A 27,105-nucleotide genomic window follows, 5' to 3' on the forward strand; every position below is an offset into this window, starting at 1 on the left:
CATGAAAATATAAATTGCTGTAATTGGCATAAACGTGTCCAAATAATTCTCGCCAGGTACAAGGCCACTGATAATACATTTGATTTCTAAGGGACCGGATGAATCAGATGTTCTCCGACTTCTGTTCTGACCCCATCCGTGTCCTCCAGGCTTACATCCAGCTAGGGGAATTCAAAGGCCCCATGTAATCTTTTCCATATTAATGTCAATGACAGAGAATGCACATAGCTTGGTTAAGCTCAGAGTGGTTCTCCTTTTACAGGAAATGATTACAATTATTAAATAATTGACTGAGAAACACTGAGAGTGGAAAATGCTCTTTGCATTGTATCATTGTATTTCTAAGCAGGGCTATGTCGCTGGGTGACCTGGTAGGGGGCAAGGGCCAGGCTAGTCAGAAGCAGAGCTGAGGGGCAAGGGGCAGAGCAAGGGAGGAGGCGAAGGGGAGAGTGAGTGCCTGAGACATAGGGCTCCTCTTTCCAGCACCTGAGGCCCTAGTTCCAATGATCTTCCTTCGCTTCTGTGATTACTTGGCTACGTGGTTCAATAATTCCCAATTCTACTTAGGCAAAGAAAAGTCAAAATACCAAATATGAAGGAGCCTCTGATCTTAGAGACAAGGGAGGATGTCTAAAATTAGAAATGAAGGACTACAATTCAATTTTTATAGAGTTAATTTTGTAAAAACTAAGCAAGAACATTAAAGGTGTAGGCTGTTGTAATCAATGAACTAGAAAGATGGAAAGGAGAAATCAAGATGCTCACAGGCAGTTCTTTATTACCCCCCAGGGGGAGCAGGTGGGAGACAAAGTAGGCGATGAAGAAGAAAATCCAAAAACCTGATTTAACTAACAGCCCCATCCTCTGAACTGACAAAATTAGCCTTGCCAAGAACGAGCAAACTTGACTGAGCATCACTTCTTTTCATTGTGAATCAGTGGGAGAGAAGAATGATAGGCCAAGTAGCAAAAAAGGGGCCTGTGTGGTTAACAGCGAAGGGGATGTGAATCTCAGCTGTAATTCGTCTCTCCTCTTCAGAGTCCCTGAAGACACCATAGAAGGTGACAGTTTTGACACTGGGGCTCTCTCTCTACCTTGGGAACCATCTGGCTTTCAGCAACCGGTTTACATGATAGACGTATGTTCCATACTTAGGGATCCTAAGTGAGAAGAAGTCACATGGGCAAGGCCAGCTCCATCAATAAATCCAGTTTCCTGAATCTCTAGGGCTATAGGGCCAAGGTTCTCACTTTCAACTCTTGATTTCTTTTATATACTCTCCTCTGTATCCTATAACAACTGTTGTCATCATCCCTGTCCAGCACATCTAGGAGACAGGCTGTCCGTCCATGTGTAGGGACCATGCCTCATATGTTAGTCATGGTTGAGGTGCTTAACCCCCCCCCCCCACCTCATCCCTTGGTAGGAAAACTTATGTGAGAGACTGAACCAAATGGGGATAGAAGTTAGCGTACAATGAAGAGTCATGAGGCATAAAAATAAGAATTGCCAATTGGTCAGATTAGGCAATGATCAGTAAATAGAATTTGATTTTAACACAAATATAACAGGATAAAAAAGAGGTCTGGTCTAATCATGGTCCCTTCTCAGAGGATACATGAGGCAGGTGATGGTAATCCAATATCCTGGCAGCAAAAAACTGGGAATGGCATGATCCTCAGGGGACGCTTAAAAATTGCTGACCACTTTTGGTCATCTCAAGGACAAAATTATGGCATATGATGGGCAGGGTCCAGGGATAGTAAACATACTATATCATACTGACAATGTGTGAGATAGAATTGTCCTGCCCAGAATGTCAATAGTGCTTCTTGAGCATGGGTAAAATGTTTTCTTCTATATTCATTATAAAGCCAACTTCCCTCTTGGCTTATGGGTGGGGGCACAGAACCTCCCTTCCTCCCTCATAGGGAGAAAGGCATCCCAGGTCAGGGAAAGTGCTCTTTACAGTGCCCCAGCATGAACACCACCCCCCAACTCACCTGCCACCCCCTGGCATCAAACTTGAGAAAGGAGGAGCCTCCTGGGCTTCCAATCACAGATGGGCATAGTTTACCACCAGTTCCAAGGCTCCTCTCCTTCTCACCACTCAGACCCAGAGGAAAGAAGAAGAATAGGAGGCAGAGCAGGTCAGAAAATATCGCTTCCTAGAGTCAGGGACTCTAACTTTAATGACACTCTTCAGGCCCAAGAGTAGGTACCGGACTTTGGGTCTGGATACAGCAAGCCCTTTAGAACACCTGGAAGTGCAGGCCCAGGGTAGAACTCTAATTCCTCTGTTTGAGGTCAGGGTCTTTGATGCAAGAAACAAGAGGTGCTGTGTAGAAATGCTGTATAAGGACAGTCTAGCAATGCTTTAAACTTCCCTCTGCAACAATGGCTTCCAAAGACAAGGAACTAACCCAAACAAAGTAAACCTTAGGGCAGAACTAAATTGTCAAACCAGTTTGCATTTCCTGCTGTGAAGTGTCAGCTCCTATGTTTATTCTTATCTCTATGGAAACTCTTTTCTCTTTTCCAGTCGGCATCCTGTCCCTGGAAATCAGAGGACCTGGGCTGGGGCAAACAAGTGGGGTGCTGGTGTGGTGCAGTCCATGGAATCTGGGTCAGAAGTTACTCTCAGAATGTCTGCGAGGGTGGGAGGCAGATGGAGCTGTGAGGCTGCAGGCTGCTGTGTGCAGTGGGTCCCCACCCTCGTCCACAGAGGGACTGCATGTGGGGCCAAGCTGGGAGGAGGGGACAGGCTGAGCATCTGGGGGAGCAGATGGGCCGGAGGAATGGCTGCTGGAGACTGACAAAGGCTTGGCAAGTGGGACCTGATACTGTTTATTTTTAAATGGGGAGAAGCTAAAAAAAGACATCGGGTGGGTTTGAGCAGCTGGACACAGTTCTCCCATATAATCACTGAAGTCTTTCGTTTTCTAATAAAAATGGTAACCGGAGGGTAAGAGACGATGAACAAGGTAATGGCAAGGGGGATATCAGTGGAGACCAGGGAGAGCAAATGAGGGTGGACACCCCATAGGCTGTAAAGATGAGACCAAAGACAACCAAAGAAATAATTATAGCTCTTTTGAAAGAGAAAGGTGGCCAGAGCAAAACATTCAGGAGGACTTGAACTCCTGTCCCATCTTATAGCAACCCGCCAGGACACTGCTCCCCCTGCTTCTTTTGCCAGGGCATTTTGGTCATTTACATTTAGAAGTTTCATGAATAACCCCTCTCTTTCTCATGCTCCTCCCACCATGGTTAGTTCTGTCCTTCAATCTGCATCACCTAAGACCCATGCATACTCTGCGTGTGCTCAGCAATTATTTGACACCTGTGTCTCTCTCTCCTTATGCTAAAGAAGTTACAGGATGTCCTAACTTCTTAAGTTCCATTCCATCCTGTATCCACGCCAAATGAATAGGTGAAGATGCTCAAAAGCATCAGCTCCTTCCTTCTTGTAAGCATACAAAAGCTTCACAATATATTTGGTCAATGAAGTTAAATTTTCCAATCTCTATTCTTGAGATCTAAGCAATGCACGCTCCTGAAAGATAATCAAAAATTGTAGTGATAAAGACAAGGCCAGTTTTGTTTAAACAGACAAGTCGCCTGCTTCAAAATTTAGATATCCCGCTTAATTAAAAACAGTGGAGGCTACAGTTAAGCATCCAAATCCACACAGCATATGAAGGAATATCAGAGGACTTTCAAATAACTAAGCAAATAACTAACTGGCTCTTGGTATAATCAGAGAACTCAAGTGATATTTGAGGAGCCAGGGTCCTGCTAAAAGTTCTGGAATGGCTAATAGTCTCACTCTGCATTCTTGTTCTTCTACTAATAAGCCCTCATTTCTAGTCCTCATGTCTCTGCTCTGGATTTTGCAGAAGCTTCTTTCTTAACTGGCATGTGATATTCTGGCCTTGTCCCCTCTGGCTCATCAAGCACACTAATATGTCCCTCCACTACACAAAATATTTTGGTGGTTCTTCATTGCTTGCAGACTAAAATCCAAAGAAGGCCCTTGACAATCAGACCTCATTTTACTTTCCAGGCATAACTCCTACTACTCTACGAACGGCACAGTTCTATTCACTGTTCTTCCAACATGGCACATACTTTTACACCTCTGTGCCTTTGCAGAAGCTGTTTTCTCTGCTGAGAATGTGTCCTCCTGATTCTTTCCTCAAGCTCTAGCTCCATGTCAGCTCAGGAGACCAACAGCTTTGGACCAGCCCAAATGGTGCTCAGATTCTGGTCCCACTTTTGAACTGTGCTGCCCAGGGTAAGCTCAGACTTCTCATCACAATTCATATTTGACTAATGTAGGCTACTCTAACCCTGACAGAGTCAGTCACTCATTTTCTGTGTTTCTGTAACCCACGATCTAGACAGTATCAATCTATATGTTTTAAGATATCCAATTTTTGGTGCAAAAAAAAAATTCACTATGTGAGGAGCTTAACCTATATTGCTAAGTAGGAAAAATTCTTCCCATTTTACAAAGGAGGAACCAAAGAGCAGAGACATTAGGTAACTGGTCCTAGGCACACACTGGTAAGTATAGTAGTAAATATAGTGCAGGGATTCACACATTCCTCTAGCTTAATGTCTTCATGCTCTCTGATACATGACACAAATTCATGTCTGCGTAGCAGTGGGTTTCCCCATCTCTAGAATGAAATCTTCAAGATTTTTGTCTCTTCAGTGCCAGATACAAAGTAGGTCTTCAAGAAATGTTTCTTTTTTCTTCAAATATTTCAAAAACTAGTACTTCATGCATGTACTCCTTTAGTAATGGTTGATAGAAATTGACCAAGTGTCAATTTCAGGAGCTCAATATTTTCAAGAACAAGATGGCTTAAAATGACACTAGAATTTAAAAAAATAATTAGAATTCACCATTACAGTAGAGATTTAACATATATGCCCAGAAAACTACACCTGAAAGATCAAAAGTAAGAATATAATATAGCTGAATAAAAGTTAATAGGTGTAGCTTCCAAATTGAAAACTCATCTCCGATTACAAATGAAATGGTGTTATATGTAGAAAGCACCAAAGATTCTACAAAAATAAACCCAAAAAGCTATTACAACTAATGAAAAAGTTCAGCGAAGTTTCAAGATAAAAAATCAACATGCAAAAATCAGTTGCACTTCTATACACTAACAGTGAACAATCTGAAAAGCAGATTAGGAAAGCAATTCCATTTACAATAGCATCAAAAAGAATAAAATACTTAGGAATATATTTAACTGAGGTGGGAAAAGACTTACATACTGAAAACTACAAAACATTGTTTAAAGAAGAAACAGAAAGACAGCCATATTCATAGACTGGAATACTTAATATTACTAAGATGACAATACCATCCAAAGCTATCTACAGAGTCAATGCAATCCCTATTAAAATCTCAATGACTTTTTTCAAAAATAGAAAAACTTATCTTAAAATTATTATGGAATCTTAAGGGAACCTAAATGGGCAAAACAATCTTAGAACAGGCTATCAAGACAGTAACAGAAGAGGCTCCTACACTACCCTCCTCCTATGGCTATGCTGGATGTACAGCTATCCATGGAGTGATTTACACTGAGAGAAATCCAGAAACTAGCTGAGCAATTCTGACACATCAGGCAGATGAGAAAATACCCACATCTTAAAGAGGTGGGCAAGGCTGAGACACACTCTTGCCATAAACCCCAACTCCAGCATAGCATCATACAATTGGGAGATAATCCCCAACTCGCAGGTCGAACCCCACATCTAGCACCCCAAATTTTAAGACCCCCACCACAGGAGCAGGCAGTTAGCACTGAAAACAAAAGGTTCTTGTGTTCACCAGACCTGTAAGACTAGCAGACAAAGCAGCAGCTTGTAAGGGACACATGAGCACTTTTTACAGCTTTCCCCCCAGAGCTCACTATTGAGGGGGCAAGCAAAACTCTCAGTCTTTGTCTGAAAGAGGTCTATCTGCATACTTGCTGCCTGAGGGGTGCCTAGGTGGTTCCATCTATGGAGCACCAGACTCTTGATTTTGGCTAAGGTCATGATCTCAGGGCTGTGAGATCAATCCCATGTCCAGCTTCGTGCTCAGCAGGGATTCTGCTTGAGATCCTCTCTCCCTCTCCCTCTGCCCATCCCCTTGCTCCTGCATACTCTCTCTCACTCTCTCTCTAAAATAAATAAATCTTTTAAAAAATGCTTCCTGAGAATCAGGCTTCTAATTTGGTACACACCTGAAGGATGACTGTGACCCTTCTAGGACACTGGGAGCTAATGGGACCTCCCCTACCTTTTCCCTCCAGCTTACTCTAAGTTGTATCTCCTTAGAAGGAGCTTGTAATCACACCTGCATGCCAGCTTTTGCAGTTTTGCCCAAGGAACAGGTCCCCCAGTGGCCTGGATCTGAGAACCAATGAGGCTTCTATTCACAAGTCCCACAGGATTGTGATAAACAAAGAAGCAATTCCTAAGGGGGCACAGGAGCACTCTACTGAGACCATAAAACAAGTCCTGGCACAAAGTGAGCAGGCAAAAATTCCCATCTCCCAGTTTTTCCCAGGAACATACTCTCCCAGCTGCTGTTTGAAGGTCTGGATTCTAATTATACTGCATCAAGGTGCTGTAAGCCTCCCCTAGAGGATACTAATAGGTCTTAGCTTCACCTAAGGGAGCCACTGAGAACAAAGAAGGTAACTTGGGTAATTACAGGGGTTTGAGATAAAATTAGAAGCTCAGGGCAGGCTGACTGATATGGTTCATCTTCTACACAAGACCACTCTGGCAAGAATGGGAGAGATGACATTTTTATATAATGCAAAAAAAAAAAATACAGGGAGTCAAAAAATATGATGAAACAGAGGAATATGTTCCAAACAAACAAGAAGATAAATTTCCATAAACAGATCTTAATGAAACAGAGATAAGTGATTTTTACCTAATTGACAGTTTAAAGTAATAGTCATTAAGATGCTCACCAAAGCCAGGAGAGTAATGTATGAACAAAGTGAGAATTTCAACAAAGAGATAGAAAGTACAAAACAGAAATCACAGAACTTAAGAATACAATAACTGGGGGCAGCTGGGTGGCTCAGCCAGTTAAGCAGCCGCCTTTGGCTCAGGTCATGATCCCTGGGGTCCTGGGATCGAGACCCATGTTGGGTTTCCCACTCAATAGGGAGTCTACTCTCCCTCTGCCTCTGCCCCTCCTCACCACCATGTGCTCTCTCTCTCTTCTCTCTCTCAAATAAATAAATAAAATCGTTAAAAAATATAATAGTGAGCTGAAAATTTAATAGAGGAATTCATATACAGACTAGATCAAGTGGAATAAATAATCAGCAAAGTCAAAGACAGGTCAGTGGAATTTATCAGATCAGAGGAGAAAATGAAAAAAGAATGAAAAGAGTAAAGATAAGGAAGTAAGGAGTTAAGGAGACTTATGGATACCATCAAGCAGCCAATATACATATTACAGGGGTCTCAGAAGAAAAAGAGACTGAAAGGGGAAAAAATCTTAGTAAAAAAATAATGGCCCAAAAATTCCCTAACCTGGAGAAAGAAACAGACATCTAGATCTAGGAAGCCTAAAAAGTACCAAGTAAAAAAATCTAAAGAGACCCGCAAAGAGATTAGAATTAAATTGCCAAAAGTTGGAGACAAGGAGAGAATCTTAAAAGCAGCATAAGAAGAACAATTTGTTACATACAAGAGAGTCCCCAAAGGACTATCACAAATTTTTCAGCAGGAACTTTACAAGCCAGAAGGGAGTGGCACAATGTATTTAAAATGCTTAAAGAAAAACATAGCCAATCAAGAATACTCCACCTAGTAGAGCTGTCCCTCAGAATGAAGGAATGATAATCAGTTTTCCAAACAAAACCTAAAGGAGCTCATCACCACTAAACCAGCCTTATAAGAAATTCTAAAGGGATTTTTTTTAGCAAAAACAAAAGGATACTAATAGTAATAAGTAAACATATGAAAGTCACTGGAAAAGGTAAATATATAAATTCAGAATATTCTAATGTTGTAATGGCAGTGGTAAACAATGTATAAATCTAATATAAAGATTCAAAAAAAGTACTAAAAATAACTATAACTACAAAAATTTGTTAATGGATACACAATGTAAAAGATGTAAATTGTAACACCAAAAACATAAAACAGGGGGATGTAAAAATGTTGAGTTTTGCATACAATGGAAGTTCTCAGTCTATAAAATAGATTAAAATAAATTGTTAAAACAGATTGTTACAAGATGTTTTATGTAAGCATCATGGTAACCACAAAGCAAAAACCTAATGTAGATACATGAAAGATAAAGGAATCAAAGCATACCACTACAGAAAATTATCATATCTCAAAGAGAGAAACAGAGGAATAAAAAACAACCAGAAACAATTAACAAAATAGAAACAGTAAGTCCATCTTTATCAATAATTACTCTAAATGTTCTATGGGAGTGTGGAATGACTATCTTGTACACCTGAAAATAATATTACACTGTATGTTAACTGAAATTTAAATAAAAACTTTAAAAAGTGTAAATGGACTAAATTTTCCAATCGAAAGACACAGGTATTTGTATACCAGTGTTCACTCCAATATTATTCAGAATAGGCAAAGGTGGAAACCAAATGTCTGTCAATGGATGAATGGATAAACAAAATGAAATATACATAGAATGGAATAATATTCAGCCTTTAAAAGGCAAAAAATATGATGGATACTACAACATGGATGAATCATGAAGAACATTATGCTAAGTGAAACAAATCAGAAGGGAAAAAAAATTACATGACTCCACTGACTTATGGTACCTAGAATTGTCAAATTCATAGAGAAAGAAAGTAAAATAATGGTTTCTGGGAGCCAAGGGAAGAAGTATTACCTTAAAGTTATTATTGAATATATATAGTGTTTCTATTTGGGATGATTAAAATATTCTGGAGATTGATGGTGGTAATGGCTGCACAACATTATGAATAAATTTAATGTCTCTGAATTGTCTCTGAACATTCAAAAATAGTTAAAACAGTAAATTTTATGTCATGTATAATTTATCACAATGAAAGAATTATTAGACATATACACAGAATAATGAATACATGTAATTTTCATACACAAGTGGACCATAATCAAATTGAATACAAACTAAGCCAGGAAAGGAAGAGAGATATATCTTAAGAGGTTACCATGAAGTCTATGCTCACCGACAATGGAATAAAATAAATCAGCAACAACAAAAAATTTGTAAAACTTAACACACCAGTAAAATTTTAAAAATTTCATTGATTTAAACCAAAAATGTTTATTGAAGGAACAATAAAATGAACAAATGCTGGCAAGTATGATCAATTAAGAAAACAAGGCCAAATTAACAAGAGATAATAATAACATATACGAGATTTAAAACTTGTTGGAGATTACATAGCAATCTATTTGACAATGTACCTGAAAAACAAAGTATCTAGAAAATATAAATTACCCAAAATTCACCTGAAAAAGCATAACCATACAACTGAAACACTGGTCAAAACTCTATGCTCAAAGAAAAATTGCCCAGACAATCTTAATGAGCAAGATCTACCAGATGGTGAAGGAACACAAAATTACCATGGAAACTGTTTCAGAGATTAAAAACCATGGGAAACTTCCACTGATTTCATGATGTTAGTATAACCCTGACACTAAAGTCATAAAAAGCCAACACAAGGGAAGAAAACCATAAGTTAATCTTCCTTCTTCTACACATTACCTTAAAAATTCTAAATTAAATCGCTGTAAATTGACTATAGGAGTGATTAAAAGAATTCTCTCAATCAAGTAAGACTCACCCCAGGAATGGGAGGAGTATCTAACATTAAAAATATTAGAAATTCATGTAAATCATGAGGTTAATTAATTACAGAAGAATAATCTTACGATCACTCAATAGATGTCTATAAACCATCACGTAAAATTGCACGCTTATTCATTAAAAAAAAACAACTAGTAAAAGATAAGAGTAAGCTTCTTTAAGTTGGTAAAGAATATATGTCAAAATCTAGAGTTAGTATTCCCACTAGCCTCAAGAAAAAAGATATTTTCACCTCTATTACTCAAAACCATACTGGAAGACCCAGTAAATACAAGACAATTAAATGCAGCAAGGGTTAAATTTGTTGGCAAGGACAAAATTGTCAGTATTTGTAGATGATATGACCATCAATCTAGAAAATTCATAAGAAACAAATGACAAATTACTAGAGCCAACAAAAGATTCAAACAACATAAATGCAAAATGATCAACCCAAAACAAAAATCAGTATCTTTCCTATACAAAAACAATAATAAAAAAAAAAGTGTCCAAAACTTCTAAGGAGAAATGATAAATCATTATGTAATAACATAAGGGAAGACTTGAACAAATAACTATTCATGACTGGAAAGACTCAGCATCACAGACATATTAAGTCTAACCAAATTAAGCTGCAATTTAATACAAATCTAACAAATTCCAATATAAATACCAAAGGGAGTTTTGAGGAACTTCACCAATTCTAAGACTCATATGGAAGAGTCACTATACAAAAATAGCTAATGTAATTTAGAAAAAGAACCAAAAGGGGCATGGAACTTTCCATATCAGGAATCAAGTCATACTATAGAGCCCTAGTATTTAAAATAGGAAGAATCAAGTTGATTGATAGAACAGAATAGAGCCTAAAAATGAACTCCTGTATATTTGGATATTTACTATATACTAAAGATGATCTTTCAAATCAGTAGGGAAAATATGGACCACTGAATAAAACAGTTTGAAGATATAAAAACCATTCTTAGTCACAGGCCATACAAAAAAAGGCAGTAGACCAAATTTGGCCCATGGGCCATAGTTTTGCCAACTCCTGTTCTATTCTATTCTTGGTATCTGTCCTAAAGAAATACTTACACATATGTACAAGGAAGCATAAATAGGCATCTCCACAGCAGCTGCATTTCCAAAAGAAAAAAATTAGAAGCAACCTAAAATTTCAACAACAGAAGAATGGCCAAATACATTATATATCCATACCACGTCCAATTATGCAGATCTACATACACTAATATAGAAACATCCTCAAAACATACCACGAGGTGGAAAAAAGCACAATTTTTAGAATATTTATATATTTATTATAACACACACACAGTAGTAAAGGTATGCATGGAAGGCTAATAAGTTAACGCTCATGGAAGAAAAGAGAACAAGGTGTGTTTGTTGGGGTTGGGGAGGGGGTGACTGCCTTAAAGGAGTCCAGTCTTGTTTTTTTCAAGAACATATTATCATGAATGACTTCATAAATTAAAAAATAAAAAAAGGAAATCTAGGGATCTTTCCACTTAATGACCTTAGACCCTGGCTATATCCCCTAAGTAAGGAGTCAAGGCATATGGGTGGGAAGATAGAAGCTAGATGACCATCACACCCAGTGTTCATGGCACTGGGAGCCTCCTTATCTAAGTAGTACTGAGGTCCCTTGAGACTATTAAATAAGCCTAAAATGTGACAGTGCCCTCAGCTACATCTTGGTCAAACACAAAACCAAGAGCTTAAGGCAAGGCCTGTTTCTAAGCAAACCTGATATTTAAAAATTTAAAAGTGACATGGGGCATCTGCCTGGCTCAGTCAGTTAAGCATCTGCCTTTGGCTCAGGTCATGATCCCAGGGTCCTGGGATCCAGCCCCAAGCCAGCCTCCTTGTTCAGCTGGAGGTTGGCTTCTCCCTCTCCTTCTGCCCCTCCCTTCCCCTGCTCGTGCTCTCACGCACTCTCTCTCTTGTTCTCTCTCTCTCTCACTCTCTCTCAAATAAACAATAAAGAAATAAAATGAAATCTTTAAAACTGACGAACAGGTAAAGCATTCCAAAATGATTTGGCCAACAGCAAAGAAAACGGTTCTTGACATCCAGTTAAACACAGTAGATTACTTATCTCTGCTCCCTTCAAAACCCCATTAAAAAGCAAGTAAACATTTGAAAAGGTATAAATCCACAGGCAAGGAATGGAATAGAAGTGAAAAGCAAGTGAGTAAAAGCAATCCATTTTTGTCAAATAGAAAGCAGATGAAGGAATTAGCAGCACGGAGACACTTGGATAGTAGATATCAGAGAGGAGAGTCATTCATTCACCAGATCCCCAGAAGGCCTAGCCATTAGAGGCACCATATACCACAGATGGCAACAGTAAACCATGGAGAAAGAAACCAGGAGGGTCGATTAAAAATCTAGGTAATGAGGGTGGGGGAGGGGGTAACTGGATGATGGACATTTAAGGAGGGCATGTGACATAATGAGCACTGGGTATAAGAAAAAAATTTTTTTTAAAATCTGGGTAATGGGCATACAGACCCTGGGGTTTCCCCTTTCTCTTTCCCCATCCCTCCATGATAAATAAAGGTGACAACAGGAGTTTTTTTAATCAATAAACTGCATTAGAGTGATTCTAAACTTGGGGACAGCAGGTACAGTGGCATTTCATACTACCAGAGATGTTTTCATTAACTTTTTGGAGAGAAAAACAGATTACAAAATGGCATTTCTCAAGAGTAAAACAAAAAACTAGAAGGCAAATTAGAGCTGCAAACTTTTCAGGAGGAATTACCTTTCAACCTTAAAATTCAATGCTCAGATAAGCAATCAAATGTAAGGGTAGAATAAAGACAGTTTGGGAAACACAAGGTCTGTACCGCATTTCTAAAGGGAAATGATCCAGATGGGACAGGAGGATGGAAGGGTTTCAGGAGAGGTTCTCCAGGAAAAGAAGAGATAGACATACTACGAAACACATCTGACTACATGGAAAACACTCTTGAGGGATTTTTCAATTTTACTGGGGAGTTTGGAAAGAAGAGGTGATAGTAAACTATGAGTCAAAGAGAAAGAGGCAAGGTGATTCTTAATCTGAGGTGGGGAAACAGTTGACTGAAAAGGAAATTCAATTATAGTATATTTACTGGCGTGGCAGTGAGCCACACTTAACATGGTGGTAATAAGGTAAACATCAAGTGTTGATTTAAGCCAAAAATAGAGATGCTATTATATTAGAACAGGAAGTCGGGAGTGGGTCTCAGATGCGAAAACCTCAGGGAGGAGGCAGTTAATATTTACAATTCATAAGTGAGGAAATAAGAGAATATACTTTAGAAAGGCAGAGGCAGGTGTCAGAAACAACTAAGAGAATTAGAAGCTGTTGCTGAGGAGAAGGACGTATGTGCACGAGGAATGGAGACCAAAGATTCATTTATCTCAAGGAAGCTTTGCAGTAAGATCTGACTTCTGACCCATGAACACATATTTCTTAAAGTTTCTGGGTTTCCATTCTTTCCCACTGAAAAGCAGGGATGATGATAGTACTTACCTACAAAGCTACTATTGAAACCACATGACATAATTGGGTAGTGCTTTTGTGAGCATCCCCACTTCACTTGGACCAATTTTTCCATAGACAGGATAGAGGAGTGAAGCCACAACTGAAACACAAGCTGTCCAAGAACTCAGAGCTGGAATGTCAGTCTAATGTCAAATGGTTTTGCCGTAGCTTACTTGTCTTGAATTGCAACTCTGTTATTCCCAAAGAAACCCATTTTTGCTGGTTAAAAAAAAAAAAATCTAATGCCAAATGTACACAAGCAGCAAGAAGAGCAGAAGTGAATGAATAAGTGCATAAGGCTTATCAAAGCAGACGTCTCTTATCTGATAACAAGGGAGCTTAGAATAAATTATGTATAACTCCTTTCTAATTGAACTAACCATGTGTTTCTGCACAAACCACACACCCTCATCTGTAAAAATGGAGACAAGGAACACCTGGCCTGCATGGTTGTTGTGATGCTTAAATAAAATAACAAATGTGAAAGATCCTGGTGCAGGATCTGGTACAGTTTCCTCCCTGGCGAAGAGTGGCAGCTACCACAGCCCCATGTGAGTCTAGTCCTTCCATTTCTAACACGAATCAAGCATTTGCTGTCAGCTAAGCAAAGCCTCCTGAGGATGGATCCATCCTGTTCCCTTTTCTCTCAAGAACTTTTAATTAGAAAACAACACATATTTGCTGTAGAAAAGGCTGAAGTTATAAATGAGTAAACCCAAGAAAATAGTATCGCAACTCAGTAAAAAGCTAATAACCATCATTAGCATTTTAGTGTGTAACCTTCTATGCACTTCTCTGTGTCTGAACATATCTTCAAATAAAAATAAATTTTTGTTATGTCTATTATTCTTTATTCCTTTCCATCTTTCTTCACAGTGAAATTATTTCAAAATCATTACTTTCCATGGTGGCATAGTCAACTTGATAGATGTCCTGCACTTTTATCATACTCTTTCCTGCCACCCCTTCAGGGGATAGACAGTGGCCATTCCAGCACTTACTCTAGCCTCCTGGGAGTGGACTATAGGGTTGGGACCAGAGGAAAAATCAAAAGCTCCCTTAAACTGTGTGTTTCAATACATCCTGGCAATCACAAGTACATTGATACCAACTCAGCTCATCTCAAATGAGGCCAGCAGCTGCTCCATAGGCTTTTTAAAGCAGTGTTTATTTCTAGGCCTTGGGAGGAATGTGAGATATTTTGAAAGTCCTGAACATCTCTGACTTCTCAGAGCTTTAAAAAATGAACACACACAAACATATATATACACATATATATGTATATATCACATATACATATATACATATATACATATACTACATATATATGCCATGCACAGTTACAGCATATGTACATAATATTCATTGTACACGATACATAAATACACATTGTAAATAAATACATATTGTAAAAATATGTTGCACTAAGTATGCACATATTATTTTGGGGAAAGGGGGGCTAATTTCATCTTTCTATTGATAGATACCAATTCTGTTGATAATAGGAACACTGGAAACTCAAGCTCTGCTACCCCCAGTAGTGGGTTTTCTGGGAGGAAAAGAGAGCCAGATTTGGAAAGACACATGCAAAGCTTCAGCACGGACACAGTAAGATTTTGCTGTTTCCTAAGCTCATCTACAGAGAGCTGCTGGGCTCTAGGCTGTGAGTGGAGTAGCCACCACTCATCTGTGCTATAGAAGCGGGAATTGAGGACCCTCGAGGAATAAATCTAATCCCACAAGCCACCTGAAAAAGCCCGTTTCAACCACTGACATTCAAGTGATCAATCTCATCTTTGGCTTCACATCCCTTCCCGAGGTTACAATTCCCAAGGTGGAGACACTGCACTGTGCACTTGGCAGGAAGAAAGATCAGGAGGGCCGTGACAGCAGTGATGATGAGAGGACAGCTCTCTCCTTGCTTGAGCCTGACAGGGGCGAGGAAGGCCACAGAAGTCCAAGAGCAGGCCAGACCACGGGGTGGGGGTGAGGGGAAGCTCACCAGGCCATGAATAACTGGAAACTGGCTCTAAGTCAAAGCCTTCTCTCTCCCAGACAGCAGACTCACTAATGGCAAGTTTAAAAGAACCTGTGAAAATGCTGAACGTATTTGACTAAAAGATGGAATTATTTGCCACATTCCACCTCGCAGACCAGAGGGGTTAAGGCTTAGGTTCAGATTCCATAGAAGAGAAATGTGTAAGCAGTGAATTGACATAGGCTTCCTGCATCGTAATGATCCTTCGAGTGGGAGACAGTGGCTTGCACCAACAGCCCATCCACCAAGGATACACACTGTTCACAACAACACATTGCATTTTCCAGACGGAGATACCGTGAGTGCTAACCTGCACACAGCTATTTGAGTGTGGGATTAAACATTAATTTAATGGTTTGGTTAAATGGTTGCATTCATATTTCTAATGTTGGCATTCAAATCCCTTTTATGGGAACCAATTGGCCCCTCTCTAATTTGTTGGGGAATCGTAATGGTGCCTCCACTCCTGGAAAACTGTGGGAGGTTCCTCCCAATGGAAATCCTGTCCTCTCTACGACCCAGCATTCATGTTAGATCTACCTCAAGTTCACTTGCAAATAAACATTCCGCTTACACCTGCACCCCGATGTTCTACTCATGCTCTCCACAAAGCCACACTGTGAAGTTGAGCCTCGTCTGCATCTCAGCTGACCATGAATGGACAGGGAAGATGATGGGTTCTATCGTTTACAATGGAGGTATTTATGGCATTAGAATTACAAATACCACCATTTGCTTCAACGTGGATGGAACTGGAGGGTATTATGCTGAGTGAAGTAAGTCCATCGGAGAAGGACTAACAGTGTATGTTCTCATTCATTTGGGGAATAAAATATAGTGAAAGGGAATATAAGGAAGGGAGAGAAGAAAGGTGAGGAAATATCAGAAGGGAGACAGAACATAAAGAACTCCTCACCTCGGGGGAAACGAACTAGGGGTGGTGGAAGGGGAGGAGTGCGGGGGGTGGGGGTGATTGGTGAAGGGCAATGAGGGGGGCACTTGACGGGATGAGCACTGGGTGTTATTCTGTATGTTGGTAAATTGAACACCAATAAAAAATTTATTAAAAAAATATTGTGGGCTTAGTCCTAAAATAATGGGATACCACTGAGGATTTTAAGAAGGATAACAATATGGTTAGGTTTTTATTGAGAAACATCACTCAGCCCTATGAGGATAATGAATCGAAGAAGGCAAACATGGAGGCAGGGAGACTAGTTAGTAACTATTGGGTAGACCAGACAAGAAATAGAAGATCTGCATCACTTGCCATCAGGGAAATACAAATCAAAACCACAATGAGATACCACCTCACACCAGTGAGAATGGGGAAAATTAACAAGGCAGGAAACAACAAATGTTGGCGAAGATGTGGAGAAAAGGGAACCCTCTTACACTGTTGGTGGGAATGTGAACTGGTGCAGCCACTCTGAAAACTGTGTGGAGGTTCCTCAAAGAGTTAAAAATAGACCTGCCCTACGACCCAGCAATTGCACTGTTGGGGATTTACCCCAAAGATTCAGATGCAATGAAACGCCGGTACACCTGCACCCCGATGTTTCTAGCAGCAATGTCCACAAACAGCCAAACTGTGGAAGGAGCCTCGGTGTCCATCGAAAGATGAATGGATAAAGAAGATGTGGTTTATGTATACAATGGAATATTACTCAGCCATTAGAAATGACAAATACCCACCATTTGCTTCAACGTGGATGGAACTGGAGGGTATTATGCTGAGTGAAGTAAGTCAATCGGAGAAGGACTAACAGTGTATGTTCTCATTCATTTGGGGAATATAAATAATAGTGAAAGGGAATATAAGGGAAGGGAGAAGAAAATGTGTGGGAAATATCAGGAAGGGAGACAGAACATAAAGACTCTACCTCTGGGGAAACGAACTAGGGGTGGTGGAAGGGGAGGAGTGCGGGGGGTGGGGGTGAGGGGAAGCTCACCAGGCCATGAATAACTGGAAACTGGCTCTAAGTCAAAGCCTTCTCTCTCCCAGACAGCAGGACTCACTAATGGCAAGTTTAAAAGAACCTGTGAAAATGCTGAAACGTATTTGACTAAAAGATGGAATTATTTGCCACATTCCACCTCGCAGACCAGAGGGGTTAAGGCTTAGGTTCAGATTCCACAGAGGAAGACATAGACATGGCCAACAAGCACATGAGAAAATGCTCTGCATCACTTGCCATCAGGGAAATACAAATCAAAACCACAATGAGATACCACCTCACACCAGTGAGAATGGGGAAAATTAACAAGGCAGGAAACAACAAATGTTGGCGAAGATGTGGAGAAAAGGGAACCCTCTTACACTGTTGGTGGGAATGTGAACTGGTGCAGCCACTCTGGAAAACTGTGTGGAGGTTCCTCAAAGAGTTAAAAATAGACCTGCCCTACGACCCAGCAATTGCACTGTTGGGGATTTACCCCAAAGATTCAGATGCAATGAAACGCCGGTACACCTGCACCCCGATGTTTCTAGCAGCAATGTCCACAACAGCCAAACTGTGGAAGGAGCCTCGGTGTCCATCGAAAGATGAATGGATAAAGAAGATGTGGTTTATGTATACAATGGAATATTACTCAGCCATTAGAAATGACAAATACCCACCATTTGCTTCAACGTGGATGGAACTGGAGGGTATTATGCTGAGTGAAGTAAGTCAATCGGAGAAGGACTAACAGTGTATGTTCTCATTCATTTGGGGAATATAAATAATAGTGAAAGGGAATATAAGGGAAGGGAGAAGAAATGTGTGGGAAATATCAGGAAGGGAGACAGAACATAAAGACTCTACCTCTGGGGAAACGAACTAGGGGTGGTGGAAGGGGAGGAGTGCGGGGGGTGGGGGTGAGGGGAAGCTCACCAGGCCATGAATAACTGGAAACTGGCTCTAAGTCAAAGCCTTCTCTCTCCCAGACAGCAGACTCACTAATGGCAAGTTTAAAAGAACCTGTGAAAATGCTGAACGTATTTGACTAAAAGATGGAATTATTTGCCACATTCCACCTCGCAGACCAGAGGGGTTAAGGCTTAGGTTCAGATTCCCACAGAGAAGAAAATGTGTAAGCAGTGAATTGCACAGTGTGCTTCCTGCATCGTTAATGATCCTTCGGAGTGGGAGACAGTGGAGGGGGCACCAACAGGTCGTCATCCACCAAGGAACACACTGTTCACAACAACATGCATTGCTTTTTCCAGACGGAGAGACTCGGGTGAGTGCTAACAAGCTGGCACACCATATACTGGGGGAGTTTAGGCATATTAATCACTGCTCAGTAGATTTCTTGTGTTTTACTGCCTGCCGTGAACACTGATGACAGCATATTTCTTTTTAGCCACTTTTTTCGGGGTTATCAAAATACTGCTGCATATTCAGAACTGATGATTTCCTACAAGATTCTAATACACTGTATATCACTTTTTCTATGTTAAACATCTGTGTAAAATATGTGTGTAAAGTGCCTCATTTTCCAAATCATTTTCCTGTGGAATTGGAATGTGTCTTAAGCACTTAGCTGTTTTTTATGCGATAGTAACAATCCCTATAAAATTAGCCAATATTAAAAATACAGTAGTGCTGACTACTCAGTATTGGCAAGGGCATCCTCATGCACTTGTTGGTAGGAATGTAAATTTGCACACCTTGTCTGCACGGCAGTTAAGGAAGAGTTAAGCAGTATGCCCGCAAAAAAAGATGAGAAAAACCTTTAAGTTAGCAATTTTACATACGAGAATTCATCCTGGTTATGATACTCATCTCAATTTTGATTGACAACTGCAAAAAATTTGAATGACATGATTGCCAATAGCAGGAGATTAATGAAATAAATGATGGCATAGCCACATAATAGAATTCTACGTAGCCATTAAAAAGGGTTGTTAGAAATGGGTTTGGTGACATAGAAAGGCGGTCCTGATATAATTATATCTCTGGAATAATAGCATTTGTTTTAAATGTTATACATGTGAGCATAAAGAAAAAAAAGTTAGAATAGTTGTGAGTAATGGCTTTTGTTGAAGAGGTATTTTTCTTTTCCTCTTGGGTGAATCTTCTTAGTTTTATATGATAGGCATGCATTGCTTTTAGAGTTAAAACACTTATGTGGAAAAAAAAAACCCTGCTACCTCTGGGCACATGCTCTTTGAATCAATCTGGCAGGAATGGCCCATATTGGGGGTGAAATCTGATGACCACTTTCCTTCCCAAACCTAACCCACCTAGCTCAGCTGTCCCCCACCAAAGGAGCAAGGACCCTGCTCACCACGCTGTCCTGGATGCACGGGGTTCGCACAAGCCTCTGGACTACATTCTCCACGGTGACTCCCAGCCAGTTGAGTGCTGCCCAGCACCAGAGGTAGTCATAGCCACCATGCCAGAAGCTCACAAATGCAAACGTCACAGCGGTGGAAAACAGTGTCCCCAGCAGGCCATGCTGGGACCCGCCTACCGGAATGTACACATACCTAGAGAAAGAAGAAGCTATTAGCCATGCAGTGGGCTGTCCCTTCACTACCACCTGCTCCTGCCCTTGATCTTCCTGTCACACATTGCGAGTGACCACGTGAAGATCCTTCCCTAACTCCAGGAGGCCAAAGAGCACTCCTTGAATTCTCCAACACACGAGGAACCAGCAGAAACACAAGCCTTGGTTCTGAGGGGCTTTGGGTCACAGGAGCACACACAGGCTCCACAGCTCTCATTACCAGAGCAAAATAACACTTACGCAAGGCAGGGTGAGGAGTCATGAATTTACAGTTGCTAAAAGGGGTGTTCCCAACCCTGGGAACCCAAGCACAGAATGGCAATTAAGCTTCCAGTTACGTGGGGACACCAACCTTCAAGACAGGTATATATTTTACAGCTCAAACTATTATGTTTATGGTAAGCCCAATATTTGAGCACAATCAAGCTCCTAAATAACAGGAGCTGGGTGCAGAACAGGGTTGCCAAGACCCGTTGCTCCAGCAGCTTTCCAGGCAAGGTGCCCAGAAGGAGTAGTGACTTCACAAGTGAAGAGAAGAGTTCTGGGTTCACAGGTCAACCAGATTATTAACCAAAATGCACAGCGTCCCGGGGGCATGCTCTCCACTGCTGAGGCAGCCATCCGACTACATATAAGTGGGACCATCTTCTTCGATGGGTATTTCCCAGCTGGGGTTGGACAAAATTCACACCTTGGCCCAATAGAATCTGGAGAGGTAGGAGCATATCCTCCTGGCAGCAGCCTTTTAAAAAACTCCATAGGCTGCTGGTCTATGGTGAGTGCTTTTTTGTCCAACCTTCTTCCAGGAAGGAAAAATGTAATCATCATTTCCTGGATACGCAGTGTGTTCCAGGCACAGCACTACACACTTTACACACATTGCTTGGTTTGATTCCTTGAAGCACCATATGGTTTACACCTGCTGTTCCAGCGTGCCAACCAGTTTACAATCTGTCCTGTTTATATATTATCTTACTATTTTGTAGGGAATGTTATTTTGAGAACCATTTTTGAATAGACTAATTTTATAGACAAGTCAAAAAAATAAAAATGAAAACCACTCCTCAGTCAATAAATATTTTTAAAAAAACTATAGGATAGGTATTTTTAAATATCCTCCTTCACTCTCAAATGTGCCCCAGTTTAGGTAAAATTATATGATCAGCTTAAACAGGCCCATTTCGTAGGTGAGAAAACCGAGGCTGGGGAATGAACTTGAGCAAGGCACATGACCAGGAAGGGGAAGAGCCTCGATGCACACCTGCAACTGTGGCACCGAAGTTAATGCTTTCCACTACACCTACATCTTACGCTCCCATCTAAAACAAACCAGAAAGCACGTGGGAAGGTAGCCATTTCAGAAATAGGTGAAGCAAATCAAATGCCTTCTCTTGTGCAAGAACAAGACCATCTTGACAACTAAATTAGCAAAAATGTATCAAGCACTCACTACAGATTACCGGATTCTCCATCTGCTGTCAAGCATTTACTGCGGCCTCCGGGGCAGGCCTGGCATTATGGGAAACACAGAGACATAAAAACATTGTTCCTGCCAAAAAGGACAGGTATAGCTGTTTGTGCAACAATAGCAAACGTGTCCTGGCATTAAGCTCAATGACATGGTACAAAATAGACGAGGAGAGTGTAAGAGTCTGGAGGAGAAGGAAATGAGGGGAGGCAAGCGGACCCCAGCAGGGCAAGCCCAAGAGGATTCATTCTGCTGGGAAAGCGGGGAGGAGGTTGGCTGCTGCATCCTGGACCTAGAAGCGCCTGGACAAGGAGCCAGAAAAGCCGGACAACCCCAGGCACGGTAGTTTTCGTTGATGTTCTGCTGCCCCCTAGAGGCGGCTTGGTTATTGGTGCAGAACACTCAGCAGAAGCAAAAACTGGGCCCCAATTCTCTACAGCCTCCCACCTGCGTGGAGGGAGCTGCTGCCCCACCACGGCACTCCACGAGGCTGCACTTCACTTCGTACAATGGTGTGTGTAAGAAGGTCGCATGCAGATGCAGATATAGATATAGATAGATATAAATACAGATGCATATATATGTAAATATGTAGGGGGGTAGAGGGAGAGAGAGGGAAACAGGTGTTCAAATTCAGAAGTAGGAGGAATGGCTACTGTTGACAGAAACTGTGCAGATAATTTTATAAAACCAGGTAACATTAATGCCAACACTCTTCTCACCCAACATAACTATTTCATGTTGACCTTTTGATTGCATCTCACTATGTGAAGGTGAGATGCACTCTACATGTCAGGAAATCCAACGTAGAATAAAAGCCTCTCACCATCCACACCAATGGTCCTTCATCCTGGATTCAACTCAAAGGACACGTTCTCAGGCTTCTGACAAGGCAGTGTCTAGCCCCATAATTACAAGCACGGCTATTTTAGGGACTCTTGGCAATAGTGGACTTTGTAACTTTGCCTTCCAAATGACAGCCGACACAAATCTGAGAATTCCTTTTATTCCTGAAATTCAGATACAGCAGGTCTCCAAGGACATGAGGCTGCTTATTTTAAGCCTAAAGAGGGTATGGCTTCTGGACTGGGAGATCAAAAAAAAAAAATCCCTTCTTCACTCCTAACTTCTGGAAGGCAGAGGGTGCATCAAAAAGGAGAGTAAACAAGTTATTTTCTTTTACAAATCCTACCAGTCTTGTGTCAGCTCCATGATTAATAAAAACAGAAAATGTCTCTCTTTTAGAAAAGTAGTAGTATGACCCCACTTCCCGAGATCCACAGCACAGTGGAATTGATTTCCCAAAGGAAGAAAGCTTTCAGTATCACCTTCTCAGCAAAGTAAAAAATAAAAAGATTTTTCTTGTCAGTGACTGTGAGCTTGAGTCTGCACAGGGCCTGCCCCTGCCAGGCAGCCTCATGTGGTCACTGCTTGCAGAGAATGCTGCTTGAAGGAGTTAGCATCCACCCGCAGCCGCCTTCTTAATTTAAAACCATCTCACGGAATCAGCACAACATAGCAAACCCCCAACTCAGGAGGAAGAACTTCTATAAAATGGAGATGTTATTAATAACGTCTGCCCTTTCCTGAGTGTCCGTGAGCCAGATGCTTTATGTATACTACTTCTAATCATTACAACAACCTAGCAAGGAACTAATGAGTAGGCCGGGTATACAAGCAGGAGAGGTGAAATCTGAACCTAGAATGTTCTGGTTTCAGAACTCCAAGACCTATGACTTATTATGCCTTTTTTTGGGGGGGGGGTGGGTAAAAGAAGCATTTCTTGGTGATATGTTCCTCTTATTTAACCAAATCTTCAAAGGTGTCTCCACAAAAACATTCACCAGCATTTTACTAACCGAAGAAATGTCCTTTGTAGGGAAGGAATCTTGCTGGGGAGAAAGATGCTTAGTATTTACAAAGGAGCTTGGGCCAAGGAGCACTGGGCCAGAACTCCAGAGGTCTAAGTACAAATTTTAAACAGACTAACGAGTTTCCTTCTGTCCCACAAGCAGATAATACATGCTATCCTGACCAGGCTGGCATCCTGCAGATGTCTGACTACAAAAGAAGTGTGGCGTAAGAAGTCAATGGTTGGCGGGGGCTGGGGGGCTGTTGCTGAGTAGGTGTATGTGAAAGGAGAAGAAGATGTGCATCTCTCTCAGATCCACCGTGAAGTAGCATCCTACAGATGGGGGGAGGGATGCGGAGAATCCATGTGGTAAAGACATTCATCCTAAAACCACAACACTCCCTTTTCCCAGGACCTACACAACAGCTCCCCAGCTTGGCATGTTACCTTCAAACTCTTTGCTGAGACCTAATCCCAGACCCCCTAGGGGTAAGAGGATGAGGGACCTAGGATAACGAATGCCTTGGTGTTACTCATCCGTGGAATGAGGCGAGGTGGGTTTGCGGGATCCCAGTCTTCAATTACCTATTGCTTGGCAGGGCTGGGGCAGGCAGTGGCTCACATCCTTTCCAGCTCTGCAATATTTTTCCATCTTTACTTCCCACTGTTCTCTTGGCAAATCATGAAATCCTGAACAAATGGGGCTTTCGCACCTCCACGCCTTTGGTCCTACCATGTTCACACCCTCCAGCCTCTCTGGTTTTCCAACTCCTATTCAGCCTAAAAATTTAGCTGATTTTCTATCTCCTTGCAGAAGTCTCTTTTGAATATTCCCTCTCTCGATTTAACCCAGAGCACCTACTGTTTGTACCCCTGACTGAACAGTTACTCATCAAAAGATGTCTTCTCTATTACATTGTCATTTCGACTAGGTTGTCAGCATCTTTCTGGAAGTGCTAGATGTGTGATGTGTGTGCACACATGTGCATATGTTATTACATAGTTCCTATTCAACAGTATCTATGTACCTAGCAACATAATTTTCATAGCCTCCAACAGCTTTTAAACCTGTGATAAATTGTTACCATGATAAATTTATCATGGTAACAATTTGATGCCACAGACCCATTGTGAGTAATTAGGAACTAAAGGGGGATTGTAGGGTCCAATTTAATGCCACAGACCCATTATGAGTAATTAGGAACTAAAGGGGGATTGTAGGGTCCTGCCCCAGTTACTGGGAGAAACTTCAGAGGACACCCATTCCTAAAGAATACAGACACTTGAAGGACCCTGAAGTCTCTGTACACTTTGTAATCCCCCTTCCCCTACCAGAATCAAAACCATGTGACTCCAAACCACTAGACCTGTCTTAACTTCAGGAGACTTAACAGATGACAAGTACTAACTTGTAAAGACTAGACCCTTTAGTAGTGGGGAAGGGCAAGACTTCTGGTTGTGTTACCTTGTTGGTGAGGTGACCTCACCTTGGCTTCACCTGGGCTCTAAGAGGGGCTCCTGCTTAGAGATTTTTGCAGAGCTGGCCAGGCTCTCCTAAACTCAGCTCCAGGGCAATAATCCCTGACCTGACCCTGGTCTGACCTTGGCCCATATTTGTGTTTTCTCTCCCACAGCCCAATCTAGGTAGTGGACAAGGACCTCGTGTTTAGCTCTCACAAAGGAAGCTACAGATCTGCTTATAAAAAAGCTTTCTAAAGAAGATGCACGCAGTAAAGATATCACTCTGTCCAGTACAGATCATAATGGAATTTTAATAAGTAAAAACCAGCAGTTGGTTAATGGGCAACTCTAGACTTTATCATCTCCAGAAGGCTAAAAGAGGTCCACTTTCAAAGCAGAGGGCACATTTTGAGATGGGCTAATTCTCAGCTCTTTTACCGAGAGATGCTGGCTGTAAGTTTTATATGCAACTCTGAAAAAATTGCTTATTAAAAATGCTATGTCCTATTTGGCAACAGAACATTGCAGAATTTATAAAATAGAGATTAAACTCCGGCTATATTTAGTCTACATTTAAACTTCCAGGTTCATGTAATTAGATGCCAACATTTTTTTTAAAATTAATCTTTTCGTTCCACAAAGTCAGTAGCTGAGTGGGTTGGGGTGCTGTGCTGATAAACTCAAGCTCTAGTGTCTATCCTAGAGAAGGATTCAGCTCTACCTTCACAGACTAAAACCCAAACTCTAGGTCCCCCATATTCTACCTTCCTCCTTGTGGAAGAGGTTGACAAGAGAATGAATGGCTCAGCCCAGCCTTCCTCATCAGCAGAACACAGTCCAAGTACCTACCGCAGCAAACTGGGTTTAGACCTGTGCTGGACATCTGGAGATGTGTCCTTGGTCCTGCTCTGCCACTTACCAATCTCTATAACCTTGAGCTTGTCAGTCTGGCCTGCTAAGCATAAGTGTGTACATTGACCATATGCTGGAAGCACTAAAACCTTCTTTGGGTGTGAGCTGCTATGAAGATCAGAGGAAACAATCTATGTGTAAGGAGTTTGGAGATGTCAACACCCCATATGCATAGGAGGATGCATGCTTACTAATAATGAGCCAGCAGCACCGCACTTGCATTCAGGAGAAAACGAAATGCCATTGTCATAATAATCAGATGCCTTTCCTCTATCTTCTATAAGTATTTGAAGGTGCCAACACCTCTGTCCTGCTTGCTCAGAGATGTTCTTTACTTAAAACCATTAGCCTAAAATATGCCATGATCAGAACCAAGTTGCTTGGTGCTTGAGGGTCTAAACTGTAGATTCAACACCCTCCCCCCACCATGCAGACCTGTTGCTTATAGCTAGCCCAGACGGAGGTCGCCTGTTCTGCAAACATCTGACATTGGCTACAGAGGAACCTGTAGAGGGTATGTGGGTGTGTCAGGGTACAGTGGCCCCTAAAACTTTGTCCATCACCAACATTTCACTTTCAAATCACTGCTGGCCTTCCACTCAGCTCCCCCTTGACCTACCAAGAACAAGAGCAACCTGACCAAATTCTTTCCCTATAATGGGTGACTACTGGGTGGGCAGGGCCTAAAGAAAGTGGCTTTTATAGTTTACTTATTCAACCAGTTTAAGCAGCCTGGTAACGCTCCAGAAAGTTCAAGCCTCTGTACTACAGGAGTCTTTGCAGCACTACAATTCTCAGACTGGAACTAAAACAAACAAACAACTCTTTAATATGCAATACTCAAAACTAACTTCCAGTCACAAATGGAGGAAGTAAAGGCCCAGGTGGAGGTGACCACAGACAGAGGTACATGCTATTTCCCTCCATGGAGTTTCCACTCCTCTTCTGCTTATAAGCACATCGAAGCCTTGGCTCTGGGGCCTATGTCTATTTTGGGTTATAAATAAACACAATATAAAACAGATTCTTTGGAGATTTGAGCAGAGGAGACAGAGCGGGATTTTATACTCTTTAGTGCTATGGAGCTGAGTCTAATCACTAATAAAAAGGTTCTTGAGCCTCAGTTTAATAACCACCAAGATTTCCTGGCTGCCTGCCTGTCTCCCCACCTTCCTCCCAAGAGGATGCTAAAAGCATCTATAAGCTTCCCTGGGCCAGATGAAAAGGAGGGGTGTATGGAAAGTCAGACGAGAAGGGGCAAACCCAGATGTCTGCATGGTGTGGGTCTGTAGGATTCTCCATCTCACAGTTGCAGGGAAAGGGTTGAGGGGAAAGATGCCATCCTCCCCCACTCCTAACACATTTCCCCACTTTTGCTTCATCAGTGTATCTCAAGCCCTGGATCAAAATTACAACAGTGCCGGGAACATGATTCCTCTCATAAGCAATTGCTCTAGTTCTCTCA

The 27,105-nt window shown here is 41.4% G+C and overlaps 1 protein-coding gene across 1 annotated transcript in view; it reads right to left on the reverse strand.

The window, feature by feature from the left end:
* Positions 1-27,105, reverse strand: part of HHAT (hedgehog acyltransferase) — a 308,816-nt gene that overhangs the window by 55,025 nt on the left and 226,686 nt on the right. The window contains exon 10 of the mRNA XM_041771025.1: positions 19,726-19,927. Coding sequence (XP_041626959.1) covers positions 19,726-19,927 — 202 coding nt within the window. The remainder of the gene's footprint in view (positions 1-19,725; positions 19,928-27,105) is intronic.

This window comes from Vulpes lagopus, chromosome 1 (assembly GCF_018345385.1).
Source record: "Vulpes lagopus strain Blue_001 chromosome 1, ASM1834538v1, whole genome shotgun sequence".
Classification (NCBI taxonomy): Eukaryota; Metazoa; Chordata; class Mammalia; order Carnivora; family Canidae; genus Vulpes; species Vulpes lagopus.